The sequence below is a fragment of the Equus przewalskii genome, chromosome 16 (genome assembly GCF_037783145.1).
Source record: "Equus przewalskii isolate Varuska chromosome 16, EquPr2, whole genome shotgun sequence".
In the NCBI taxonomy this organism is placed as follows: domain Eukaryota; kingdom Metazoa; phylum Chordata; class Mammalia; order Perissodactyla; family Equidae; genus Equus; species Equus przewalskii.
The window spans coordinates 65302030-65316749 of NC_091846.1; the positions used below are offsets into that span (position 1 = coordinate 65302030).

The 14720-nt window shown below is 40.1% G+C and overlaps 1 protein-coding gene across 1 annotated transcript in view; it reads left to right on the forward strand.

Moving 5' to 3' along the window:
- The first annotated feature begins 12011 nt into the window (after nucleotides 1–12011).
- CLDN10 (claudin 10) overlaps nucleotides 12012–14720 on the forward strand; it is a 112448-nt gene continuing 109739 nt past the window's right edge. The window contains exon 1 of the mRNA XM_070579076.1: nucleotides 12012–12519. Coding sequence (XP_070435177.1) covers nucleotides 12306–12519 — 214 coding nt within the window. The 5' untranslated portion in view covers nucleotides 12012–12305. The remainder of the gene's footprint in view (nucleotides 12520–14720) is intronic.

Consider the following 14720-nt stretch of genomic DNA (forward strand, 5'->3'; position numbering starts at 1 on the left):
CTACGCCTTTCTCCCAGGTTAGTCAAAAATGCGCTTCTCACTCCAAAGAGATGTGGACATGACCTATGACACCCCCGCTACATATCACACTCCCCAAGTTCCTGGGGGTGTGTCTGCAGTGCTCTCCCTGGACTCTGTTGCACTGGGTGCCCAGCACATTCCATCTGCAGAGGTCAGATTTTCCTACAAATGAGAGTTGATCCTCATCTGTTAAAAATCGAGCACTGAGGCCCAGCTACCTGATGGCATAGTGGTTGAGTTCGCCGCTCCCCTTTAGAGGCCAGGGGTTAACTGGTTTGGATCCTGGGCGTGGGCCTATGCACCACTCATCAAGCCCTGCTGTGGGAGGCATCTCACTTTTAAAGTAGAGGAAGATGGTCATGGATGTTAGCTCAGAGCCAGTCTTCCTCAGGAAAAAGAGGAGGATTGGTGGCAAATGTTAACTCAAGGCTAATCTTCTTCTTCAAAAAAAATCCAGCACTCCTCAGAGCAGCCATCAGCCTTGAGGAGTGCAGGGCCCTGGAAGGCTGTTAGGTTTCACATGCACTTATTAATTACGCTCCATGAGGGACTGTATCTGTCTTGTTCATAGCGCCCTGCACAAAGTAGGCGTTCCATGAATATCTGCTGCGTGAATAAATGTCATCTCAACAGCCCTGAGAAGTTTGTAATTTAATCCCCATTTCAAAAAGTTTAAATAGTATTGATAAGAAAACTAATCTGTGTTGTTAAAAGTTGGGAGAGTGATGATTAATGGTGTGGGGTAGAAACTGGAAGAACACAGCAGGTGGTGCTTGTGGGCCACTGGTTCTGTTCTGGTCACATGGTGCTCAGTTTGTGAAAACTCTGCAAACAGTACACTTATGTTCATTTGCTAATAGTACATCACACTTCAATAAAAAGCTAAAAATATCCTCTAAAAATTAAACATGGAGTTACCATAGGATCCAGAAATTCCACCTCTAGGTATATACCCCAAAGGATTGAAAGCAGGGACTCCAACAGGCATTTGTACACCCGTATTCATAGCAGCATTGCTCATAATGCCTAAAACATGGAAGCAACCCAAGTGTCCATCGATGGATGAATGGATAAACAAAATGTGGTATATCATACAACAAAATATTATTCAGCCTTAAAAAAGAAGGAAACTCTGACACATGCTACAACATGGATAAACCTTGAGGACATAATGTTAAGTGAAATAAGCCAGACACTGAAGGACAAATATTGTATATTTCCATGTATATGAGGTACATACAGTAGTCAAATTTGAGACGGAAAGTAGAATGATAGTTGCCAGGGGCTGGAGGGTGGGGGAGTTATTGTTTAATGGGTGCAGAGTTTCAGTTTGCAGAGATGAAAAAATTCTGGAGATGGATGGTGGTGATGATGGCACAGCAGTGTGAAAGTACTTAATGCCGCAGAATGGTACATTTAAAAATGGTTAAAATCGCAAATTTTATGATACCTATGTTTTATCACAATTTTCTTTAAAAGCTAAAAATAAACAAACTTGCCTTAGATCACACCTGCTAGTAGATGCAAGGCCAACCTAGCTTTGCATGGTTCCAAAGCCCCTGCCCATTCCTCGCCACCACAATACCCTGCTCCTTAAAGTTGATGCTCATCTTCGATGCCGTTATCAGAAGCTAAAGTTGATGAGGCTGCGTCTGCCATGTGCTCCTCTTCGTCCCAGAGTCCCCGAGCAACTTGCTCATGGTCTATTGCTGTACGTGGTTTGACAATGGGAGCAGACCCGAATGCCAACCCATCTCCATATAAAATTAGAATTACGCTTTTAAGTTCTAGATCGAGCTTTGAATCACTACAAAATAATCCAAAAACAGGCAGCTCATGATGATATGGTTATGCCAAATCAAATGATGATATGGTTATGAAATGATGATATGGTTATGCACCAAATGATGATATGGTTATGAAGTTATCATCAAAAGTCCTGTCTAGAATTTACTAAAATCCATATTAATTCAGAAAGATATGTGGAAGGAAGAGGCGGTTTTGACAAGTAATCTGGAGTTGAGGATTCATTCTGCAAGGAGCTGTTGAGTGGGATGAAACGTTAAACTAGCGTAAACACTTGCTCTGAAAGATCTTTAATCTTCCTAAAGAAATCAGAAAGTTTCTCAAGGGAAGTTGGGGTGTTTTTCTGTGAGCTAGCAAGCCGACCCCAATACATACCATCACTCCCATTGCTTCTCCATCTGTACAGGGAGGTATAGACTCTACCTACGGTTCTGGAGGACTCTCCCAAGGCTTCCATCCTAGTGGGGCAAGTTAGGGAGTCAGCCTGACGTGAGAAAGGTCCAATGACGTGTTACCCAGTGACAATAAAGGAGGAAAAAGGTCTGGAGTGTGCTGAAAAAAACCCCTGTTAATCCCAGACTTGTATAGAGAAACGAGCAATCAGATACCTGGGCATTGCCCATGAAGCACAATTTGGAAATAGACTTAGAATTAGAAGGCAAATGCTAATTACAAATGCACAGGCCATTAATGAGGAGTGGAGCAAAGTCGTTCTCGGGATGGGGACAGCTGGAATTCCCCAAGTAAGCTTATGTTACAATACCACAGTACGTTATGTTCTAGACACTCTCCTGAATGAGTGTTACATTTCACAAGACAGAAAAGAAACAGTGCATTGTGTGAACGTAAGGACTGAGGTTGGGAGTGTTTATGATGGTTTTATGTAGTCATCCCTGCTGTGTTTGATCTTCACCATGTTGCAGTTCAATTAGGAGCTGAAGATAAGGCTGGCTGCTGATTTAATGTTCCGCCTCCTCTGAAGTTGCAGGGTGATTATGTTAATGCTGTGGTTTGGGGATGGAAGCCTGAAGTGTTGTCAGCTTAGCTCCGGGCTCCCACCCACCCTCCTGGAGATGCGCAGGAGCTACATACCCAAAGGGTCTCCATACTGTGCATTCCAGGGCAGACCTGGGCAACATCAAACACCAAGAGAACCAGCGCAGCTCACACTTGTCTGGATCAAACGAAGGATCTTGCCTGACTTTATGGCAAATAAGAGTGCTTAGAACAATCGCTCCTAATTTTGTTTGTTTATTTCTAACTAGAAAGGGAAGAGTCTTTCCATCCTGGATAAAAGCCAAATCAAGTATTTCAACTCACTACTCATGGTGGCAACTGATCAACTTGAAAATAGGAAGTAAGAACTGGGCAAAGACAGCAGCTTTCTGGAAAATTCAGTTCAAATCTGTAGATCGGAACTTCCTGGTTCTTCCTATGTGCATGGTACAATGTATCAGATTATTTCTTAAATAAAGTGATGAATAATTCAACATTTTCTTTATGCCACCACAATCCTGGACTGGGTTGTTTTGTAACTTTACCCCAGCACCGATTGCTTTAGCAGACCTCTATTCAATTTACTGCTGCTAATGAGTCCATTATATTTGCTTTGAAAGCCACTTTTAAATGGGTGTACCAAACGGAAAACACATTTGGCAAGGCAATACATTTTATAATTTCCTGTAGTGAAACTATAATCATGACTGTGATTCCATTAGCATAATATCAGAGAAATAGATATGGGACAGCAATACTTCTGGATTTTGGATAATTTTCAGTGACACTGAACAAAAAATATAGTTATTGTTTGTATGTGTTTGTGTGTGTATAAGATTAGCCCTGAGCTAATATCTGCCACCAATCCTCCTCTTTTTGCTGAGGAAGAGTGGCCCTGAGCTAACATCTGTGCCCATCTTCCTCTATTTTATATGTGGGACGCCTACCACAGCATGGCTTGATGAGCAGTGCATAGGTCTGCACCCAGGATTGGAACCTGCAAACCCTGGGCTGCCAAAGCAGAGCATGCGAACTTGACCACTATGCTACTGAGCCAGCCCCGAAATATAGTTATTATTATTGATGAGTTTTCTAAGGGAGATATAGGAACAGGAAAATACCTTATTACCTCCCTTGTCTGCCCAGTGTCAACATCTCACTATTTCTCAATCAGACTTCTTTACTCAAGAATATCTGATGTCAGGGGCTGGCCTGGTGGCGAAGCAGTTAAGTGCTCATGTTCCGCTTTGGTGGCCCGGGGTTGGCTGGTTGGCATCCCAGGTGTGGACATGGCACCGCTTGGCAAGCCATGCTGTGGTAGGCATCCCACATATAAAGCAGAGGAAGATGGGCACAGATGTTAGCTCAGGGCCAGTCTTCCTCAGCAAAAAGAGGAGGATTAGTAGCAGATATTAGCTCAGGGCTAATCTTCCTCAAAAAAAAAAAAAAAAAAAGAATATCTGATGGCTGTGACATCTTGAGCAAAGGATTTAAGAGATTAATTTTTACCTAAGTCCAAGCATAATCAAGAGAATAACTTTTTTCAGGTAATTCAAGACCTAAGAATGAAAGTGTATGTCTAGCGGTTTACTTTCTTTCCATTTCGTGGTCCACTTTCTTTATCTTATCGATGCCTAAAAACACCGAAATTTTATTGCTTTATGATGTTGTGAAGAATTGATAAACTTACTCTAAAATGAATGATGGAAAATCAAGGTGCACCCAGGGTTGAATCATGATTTATACAGTTTCGAGGGCTCTCTTGAAGAAATTAAAAATTAGATGTGAAAGTGAATACTTACTTAAAATGAGAAAAGAAACCACGACTGGAGACCGCGATTTGGGTCCTTTTCTTGTGAGATTTCTTTACGCATTTTACCGGATGTGCTTGCTTAGAAATGCTGGCTGACTGCAACCTGCCTATCTTTCCCCACCTAGAACATTCTATGACTCCCAGCTACTCTCAGGAACCCAGGGGTATGTTCACATGAGGGGCTTTGAAGCTTCAGCTTCTTACCCTTCATAACAAATCCATCTCTGATCCATGAATAGCAAAATCCACCTTTAAAAAGGAGGACAAGAATGTTTGGGCCACCAAGGCACACTGTAGGGGTGTGAAACTCAAGTGTCTTCACCGTGAAGACCGCGAGCTGCAAAGCCGGCAAGAGTCCTGGCTAATACAAGCCGCATTCTGCCCAGCTCCAGAGAGCAACACCGAAGTGTGGAGGAGATAGACCTGAAGACACTGGAGGAAGAACCTAGGACTTCAGCCCCTAAGGAGAATAAATCTGCACAGGACTCTGCTCACTCAGGGAAGCAGAAGGATACCCCTGTGTTCACAGAATATAAAGTCTCCGCTCATGCCCTCAAAGACTGACTGCCCTGCTTCTGAAGACGTGGGAGCCTTTTTACATACAATTCTCAACACGCATTGTTAATGTCTCTAGGATTTCCTATTTCTTTTTCCTCAACATGTTATTCTGAAAATTTTCAAACCAGAGAAGTTGAAAGTACATTGCAAAGGATGTCCAGACACCTTCATCCAGATTCATCAATTATCAACCTCTTACCCTCTTTGTTTTATATATACTTATCTTTATGAACCATTTGATAGTAAGTTGTAGATGTCTGTACACTTCACCCCCAAATCCTTCAACACAGTTTGCCTAAGAACAAGGACATTTTCCCACATTACCACAATAGCATTGTCACACCCAACAAATTTAACATGGCTACAGTAACGGTATCTATACAGCCAATATTGAGATTTCCCCGATTGTCCTAATAACATCATGTATAGCTTTAAAAAAAAAAAACCAGTCCAATTCAAGATATAATCAAGGATTACACATTGCAGTTAGTTTTCATGCCTCTTAAGTCTCCTTGCATTTAGGACGGTATTTTTGCCTGTGCCTCAGACAAATGTACATGACATTTGATCTGCTATAATTTAAAACAATTTTATGTCTTCAGAAACTGAAGAGAATCAATAAGTTCCACCTGAAGATTGAAAAATTTAAGGTGTTAGTTTGTTTATTTTGTATCAAAGACTTTTTACAATATACAAGTTATCATCCTTTAATGGAACTGATATGCTCCGAGATGCTTTTTTGAAAATAAATTATGAAAAGAAATCTATTTTTAATTTTCCTTCTGAAAAAAATGATGATCTCTGGCTTTCATAAAATTTGGACAGAAAACATCATGTCCTTACCGTTTTTAAAAAAATTATATTTATATACAAACTTTTTCTGATAAAACTAACAATAAAAATTATTTATTATTTTTTTTAAAAGGAACAAAGAGAGGGGACTTTCCTACTAGATTAGGATATATCTGGAATTTGAAGTAATAAAAGCAGTGTGGTAAGATATCACACTGAAGAAGGCTAGACAGTGAACCAGTGGATCAGAACAGAGAGACAGACCCGTGTATATATATGAGAACTTAACAGAGGATGAAAGTCACAGTGAATCAATGAGAAAAGGTGGATTGTTCAGCAGTGGCGTGGGGAAAACTGGCTTATTATGTGGAAACCAATAAAACTGGATCCCCATCTCGAATCACACAATGATAGACTCCAGACGAATTTAAGACCTAAACATGAAAGGTTCCACAATCATGTATCTGAAATGTGTAGAGTCAGATGTTTTCAAACTTTTCAGATCTTAGAAAGGTAAGATGGTATATATACCATATATATTGCATGACACCCCCACGTGGATCTAGGGTAGCGTCCTGTAAGGACACCTGTCAGTATTTCTGCAGTAAATTGTGTAAAGACTAAAATGGATTCAGTTTTGTTCCGGCGCATTTTGCCACTAAATAGGTTTTGGAGCTGTGCTGAGTATCCTAGGTTTGCCCCCTCTAGGTCCACCTTTTCCCCCTCTCCACCTGGTTCTCTGCCTGTGGGGCAACCTCTTGGGACCTCAGAATGGCTCCCTTGCCCTCTGGCAGAAGATCAGGCGAGGGCCGGAGGGAGGTTGGTGGCTCCACCCAGGGGGTTTCCCAGGCTGGCTCTGTCCTTCCACTGAAGAACCCAGCTCTTGTAAGGTGGACTTCTCCACAACATGTCTTTTTCACCTGGCTCTGGGAACCACTCCCTCCCCTCCCCTCTCCAGACCCTGGGGTGATGACCCGCAGGCTGGTACTAGCCCAAGGCACTGGACCATCCTGCTGGGCTCTCTACACCAGTAGTTCTTAGCTGGGAGCAGTTTGGCAATGTCTGGACGCATTTTTGGTTGTCATGATTGTTGGGGTGGGGCGGGGCACACTGGCATCCAGCAGATAGAGAACATGGATGCTGACAAACATTTTACAAGTCACAGGACTGCGCTTCACAATATGGAATTATCTGGCCCAAAATGTCAGTAGTTCTGAGGCTGAGAAACTCTACTTGACACTTTTAATAGTGTTCCTTTATTAAAGTCTCTTCAAATTACCCAATTCGAGAGTACCATCTGTTTCCAGCTGACTGATATGATGCCAGATTTACGGTTTGGATTACTGGGTTTCACAACTGTGAACATGGGATTATGGACAGTAAAAGAGAACAGGAGAACATCTTGGTGTCCTGCAGCAAGGAAGGACATCTTAAGCAGAACTTGAAAAGCACAGAATATTGAGAAATTTGATTACATTAAAATAAATATGTCTGTCTCCCAAAGGATGCCATAGACAAATTAACAGATGCCAGGTTGGGAGAAGATATTTGAAATGTCTAAAACTGATGAGGGGCTAATATCTAGAATATACAAGGAGTGCCTGCAAATCAGTAAGGAATCCTAATGGAAAAATGGGCAAATTTAGAAGAGGAAAACTAGAAGATTAAAAAGCATGCAAATAAATACTCAAATTCAAGTTTTCAGACAAATGCAAATTAAAGCAATGATATCACTTTACATCTATTAGTCTGACAAAAATTTGGAGGTTGCATAATGCTAAGCATTGGCAGGGATGTAAGGATACATAGAAACCCCTGTGCTCTGTGGAGACAGGTCAGTGCCGCCATTGTGAAAAGCAATATGGCAGCACTTCAGCAAGTCGAGTACAGGGAATGCAGAAACTGTGACCCAGTAATTCTTTTCCTGGGTCTACACCCAAAGGAATTCTTACACGTCCATGAGAGAATAAACGCTGGGTGTTCATTAGAGTGGTGTTGGGGTGGGGGGAGTTGGAGGCAATCCCATGTCCCTCACGGAGGACACAGATAAGAACATTGTGGTGGATGCTCACCACAGAATACTCAATGACTGCAGGAGCAATAGGTTAGAATCTTACATGAGTTTTGAACTACATAGAAGAGTCTTAAAAGTGTAGTGTCAAGAAATAGCAACAGAGCAAGATACATTAACAGAACAAGATATATTATACACCATTTTTATAAATCAATAAAACCCGCATGCCAAACAAACATGCACATCTTTTAAAGAATACAGAACAAAAGATGGCACAGTAAACACCAGAGAACAGTTGTTTGTTTATGGAAGAGAGGAAAACAGAAATGGAGAATGGGGTAAAAAAAGAATAAATTAAACAAGAGATGTGCTGCAAACAGTGCAAAGAGGATGTTACGTCATGAACTGAGGTGTATAATTAACCTGACGTTCTGCACCTAAAATTGAAAAGAAAGCAAGAAAAGGACAGGAGGAAAAAGAGGGAAGGAAAGAGAGGGAGATGGAGAGAGGGAGGGAGGGAGGAGGGAAAGAAGAAGGAAAGAAGCAAGAGAACAAAGGATGTACACATCTTGGCTTGGAAGAGAGTTGTACTAAAACTTCATGGGCAGCAGAAAACTCTTAAGTGGTTCAGGGGAGGGAAATTCTGAACACAGCTGTGAGCAGGGACATTTGGAGTGTGCCCTCTGCTGGTAACTGCTGAATGGTGCACAGAATACCAAGTTCAAACCCTGCCTCAGGCAGCCCTCTACAGGGCAATAGGCTGACTCGTCTCCTACGGCGAGAATGAACTTCCTTCTGCAGGCAGGTGGCAGTGTGAGGGGAAGATAGGGTAGAAACAGGAAACTTGCTGGGCCTATGACAGGAGATTATTGTTTGATTGTGAAAAACAGGAATTCAGTCCGTCAATTTCCTCAATCCTCCCCAACCCAACAAAGCTGAACACCGGGAACTATTTGTTCCCTCCGGCGTAAGGAGATTTACAGGACACAGGACGTTCAGGGCTAAAACCTAGAAAGGATTGGTCACGCCAATCTCAGTTTCCTCATTTTTCTAGGAATAATAATAATAATACTAGATGACATTTATTTAATACTTTTTCTGTGCTCTCTCTGTCTTCTGTTATAACCTTCACACCAACTTAGGAGGCAGATATTTGTGATACAATAAAATTTATTAGCCTGGAAACGTTCACAGATCTCCACCTCGGTTTCAAAGAGAACTCTGTAATTACAGCTGTATTCACTACACCCCACTGTCATCCCTGTAGTTGAATGTTCTGTGATTAAAACTGGCTGTTTCTAATGTTTCTGCCTTTGCAGACTTAATTCTTTCCCCTTTTATTTTTTTATGATTAATTGCCATGGGCTCTTTCCCTCACAACCACCTACAATTACCTTTTGGATTCCAGGAAGCTTTAGAAAAGATCAAAAATGTTTAAAATTTGGTAGCTTTTAGTAGTTTTGACGATGGGATAGTGAACAAACTTTGGCTGGATTCTTCCAGGGGAATCATCTCTCCCTTTCCCCCAGGGGAAGGTGAACTAGACATTGGTCCTACGCCCAAAAGATTGCAGACTCACCCAGGTGGTATTTCTCTCAGTTTTTTTTCTCAGATTCTTATCTTCTGAATCTTTATGTCAGAAAGGAAACTTTAATATGTATTTACATCTGAAAAAAATCAAAGTGCACAAAATTCTGGCAGATGAAGTAAGAGACTAATAACTCCTTGTAGACAGAATTGTTTATTTTTTATTGCCGGTTATTAAATGTTTGGAAGAATGTTTTACAGAACTGTAATTAAGCCCTGGAATCAAGATATTGATGAAAGAGGCAAATATTAAGGTTTGTAAGTTTTAAGAAATTTAGTTAAAAATCTCATTTGAATGATATAAGAAAATAGGTGGTTTTTCATTTTAAATTGCTGGGTTTCTATCTTAAATGTAGAACCAGGCATACCTTTTCTGGGACTTCGACTCACAGTGTGATGAAGAAAAATATCATGCACTAGGAAAGCTCTTTCTGCTAAAAACATACAGCTACTTTCCAAATGAAGCTATACATGAATTGAGATTAGGTAGCACAGAAAAATTTGACGAAATCTGAAATTTCAGGATTCCTTTCATTTGGGATAAATTCATTTATTGCTATTTCCTGATAGGTTATTTGCTTTTTAGAGATACTTTTAAACATAAGTGTTTCCTGTACAACATTTGGCCACTTCTGTTTCTGGCATAGGGTGGCTTAGATATCCCACATAATCCTCCTAGAGCAAAGCACCTAAATTTTCTAGAAAAAGTGTTTGAAAAATATTTTTAAATGCATACCTGACCTGGTAAGAAAGTAAAAGACATCTTTCAAGGCCAAAAAGTGAGGGGAAAGCACAAATACAAAAAGGTAAGCCAGCTGTGAAGCCAATGCCTACCCTGAAGGATGTCTGGTCACCTAGATTTTAATCCCCAATGGGCCGTGGGCAGGGTGTACTAGTATCATGCAAGATTGTAGGCTGGATCCCAGAACTCTCCATAAAGTTGTTCCCACCCCAAAGCAATGATTGCAGTGAGAAAAATTAAAAAGTACTGTTTCACCATCACCATCACTATCCTCCTGCGTAACGGTGAGGAAATATCTCTCTCAACCTTGGATCTGAGTAGAAGGACAAAAAGAAGTCGCCTAAGAATTCCTACCCACAAGATGATACTCATTCAGGTGGACGATCAGAATTCACACTAATTGGATGGCTAGAAAAAGCTGAGAACTTAGTTTAGAGTCACCCTGATGGATAGCTCCCTAAACAGCAGGCAGAATCAAATACAAATTCTACCTGGGGGAACAAATATCCAACTAAGACCTCAAAACATTTCCATGAATAAAGTTGCCAGGAACATGAACTCACAATCACAAATCACAAAGCATGTGGCTTAACAAACCACCTTGAGTGAGAGAGTCAGTAGGAAAAAAATTAATCAATCCAAACTTCAAGAACTATAGATATGAGAATAATGAGATACAGAACATAGGAGTAAAGGGAATGTGTTTATTATCTCCGAGCAGGGATTTCTTAATGAAGATCTCAAAAGCACAATCATTTAGTAAAAGTTTGAGAAATTGAGTACATCAAAATTAAGACTCTTCATCAAATGGCTGGATAAAGACAAACCACAAACTGGGGGAAGATATTGCAACATAAGTAATCAACGAAAGATTACTGTCCAAGATACGTAGAGAACTAAAAATAAATTATAAGTCAAACAGCTCAATGGATAAAATGAGCAAAAACTACAAAGATCTTTGTAGACAAAAACACAGTGAGCCAATATAAACAGGAAAAGATGCTCAATCTCACTGGCAATCAGATAATACAAATTAGTTATCGTAAGGTGATACTTTTGTACTCATCAGATTGGCCAAAAGAAAAGACAATTCTGGCAACACCATAATACCAAGTGTTATGAATTGGGGCAATGAGGACTCACCTACTGGAAGTGGGGCAGTGGACTGCTATTACCACTTAGTAAAGCAATTTAGCATTATCTATAAAGCTGAAGATGAGTATTTCCTACATCCTCACAATTCTGTTTCTAGGACATACCCTGGAGAAACTCTTGCACATGAGCACATGGAGAGATACATAAGAATGTTTATAGCGTCACCAATTGCTATGGTGGGCGGGGGGGGGGGGGGGGCAACATGAATGTTTATCTCCAGGAAAATGGATCAATAAATCCTGGTATACTCACTTAACGAAATATTATATTCAGCTATAATATTTAGTGAATAATAGCTACATTCCCGAACATAGATAAATCTCACACACATAATATTTTGTGAAAAAACAGGTTACAAAAGAATGTCTACAGTATGATTCCCTTTATATAAAGGTTCAGAAGCATGCAAGACTGAAGCAATTGGTCAAATAAGCCTTAACTGTTACTGTATAATTTGTACTTTGTAATAGCTGGTAGTTGCATGGTTCGTTAAGCTTCAGGCTAACAGAAAATTAAGCATTAACTATGGTGCCAGGAAAAAAAATCTGCGAAATCAAAACCTTTAAAATCCGTCTACAAAATTTTAGTAAACATCCATGTAGAAAATTAGAAAGAACATCTTAGGCTATTTTTAAAATGCCATCGGTAAATCAGACTTTATCCTAAATTCTGTTACTTCCTCAGGCCGTCCGAAGAAGGAAATAATGTCACCTACCCCCGTGAACTTGCTGTAACTTTCGTCCGAGTGTTATTTGTCCACTGCATGCCTAGACCACCGAAGAGCTCTGTCTGGACGGTGTCACTGGAGAAGGCTGAGCGACATGTCCAGGGCCCAGATCTCGGCTCTGGTGTGTGGCGTCGGAGGGTTCGGAGCTCTCGTTGCTGCGACCACGTCCAATGAGTGGAAAGTAACCACCAGAGCATCCTCGGTGATAACTGCCACTTGGGTTTACCAGGGTCTGTGGATGAACTGTGCAGGTAACGCGTTGGGCTCTTTCCATTGCAGACCGCACTTCACTATCTTCAAAGTAGAAGGTAAATATCATAGCTTTGTTTTGGGTGGGAGGAAAATGTCACTATTCCACTCACTGTGCTGAAGGAGCTGTCTACAGTGGGCTGTTAACTCTGTAAAGATTGAGTGCTTAATTAAAACGCCAAGATTCGCCTGGAATGGATGGGGGTGTATGAATGTTGGCTGAAAGAATTAAATTATGTATTTTATAGGGCAAAGGGAAGTTAAGAGTAACTTTATGGATCCTTTAGAAATGCTAATGTGAATAATAGACTCCTAAGGAAAGAGTGGAAGTGACCGGCTTGTTTTAAAAGCTAGTTTCATTTGCTGTGCATCATGCAGGAATCTTACATATATATGTTGTGGGTAAATCATACTTTATCTTAAATTCTTGTACTTCCTTAGATCATCTGAGTATAAAATACATCACACACACACACATATATATATTCATACATATATTCAGAGTGATAGAAGCATATGACAAGATGGACAGTGTTGAGTGAGGAAGAAATAGTGTTTTTAGAGAGGTTTCTGTATTTTTTAAAATCATGTTTAGTGATAAAATAGCAGAGCAAGAAAAATGTAAAAAGTAGTTAAGTGAAAGCAAATGCTCACAAACTATCCCTTTTTGCTACTCGGTTTTATTGAAAAAAATACATATATAGGCAAGCTTTCATTGTTCTGCATATTAGAAACTCTATTACAAGTACATGGATCTTAAAGAGGGCATGGTTTTTTAAAAGTCATTTTCATACCCCAGGATACCTCCAGGGAAACAATTATTTGCTACTTGCTTGTATGTCATTATAAGAATGACCATCTGCTTCTGCTTTCTTCCTATTTGGTTTGTTTACAAATCTGCCACAAGTTGTGGGTTTATGATGTTAAAAATTGCCCCTGGTATTTTATAAAATATAGACTTTTCAAAATAAAATGGCAAAACTGTACCTTGGCCCCAGTAAAGAAAATGAAATAAAATTTTAACTAGGAAGTTACTAAAGCATAATATTTTATGGGATTTTCTGTCAAGTATTCACGTCATTAGTCCACAGTGCGTGCCAAAGGATAAAGAAAGAATAATTAGTTAAAGCCAGGAGATTTCTAATGACAATCAGCGGAAATGTTCAAGCTTGGACACCCCAGTTAGGCCCTCAAATGACACGGGCTCTCTTGAGGAATCAGTGCTATGTGTCTCTTCAGTTCCAACTCCTAAATTTATTTTGGGATATTTCAGAATAGCTCCTTCTACTGTGGAAGTTTTCCCTAGGCACAAGGGAAAACTTAAAAAGGAGAAGAGTGCTGTGGGGACACTACTGTCATTCTGCACACCTCTTGTGGTTGTTCTGTCTCCATGGCCCCTTCTTGGTCCATTCCTACCTTGGGCAGAAAGTAAAAGATATGTCATGTGGGTAAGTCTATTTCTTTGTTCTTTACTGGGTTCACCTTTTTAAACAATATTTTGTCTTACTACTCTTATTCTATATTCCTTAATAAAACCCAGGTATTATAAAAAATAGACGTTCAATCTTAGCTTCAAAGTAGGCTAAAGAACCGTGGTAGATTTCTGTATGGCTTCAATGGCCACTTCCCCAAATGAACCTTGGAAAACATGGAGTTGGAAATTTTGTTCCTAAATAGTGTTGATGGTGATCCAAAAATCATTTACCCTTAAAATTTTATCCCCCTGATTTTGCTTCTCAATAGTAAAAATAAGGTATTCTATATCTTCTGTGTACCCAGCACATAAGAGGTAATTTGAAAAATCTTGTTCACTGGCAATGCTTCGATTAGAATATGTAAGGTTAATTTAATATAATCTCTCTGCTTTCTTCATCCAGAATTAAAATTTTTATAAAAGATACAGGTTACTACAGAAATCTGTTTTCAACATCAGGAACACTGATTCATATTTCCAAAGGACACGGGGACTCACAAATTTGGATTTCCTTATCCACATGGAATCATTGCTGACCATGCTGGCTGCTTTTCCTTTCTGTGTTCCTTTTTGAAAACATAATAGTGGGGGTGTTGGGAAAGCCTTCTGTGCCAATGGGCTCTCAAACATCACAATAACTCCAAATTGAGAAAACAACTCAGAAGCCAATGAGGAATGAAAATGGTTATTTCGCGTTTTAAAGTAATGAACTACTTAGGCCTACATTGTCAGTTGGAGACAAATCTTCTTAGACTTAGGCCAGATTAAGCCTCCTCTAAGAAAGAA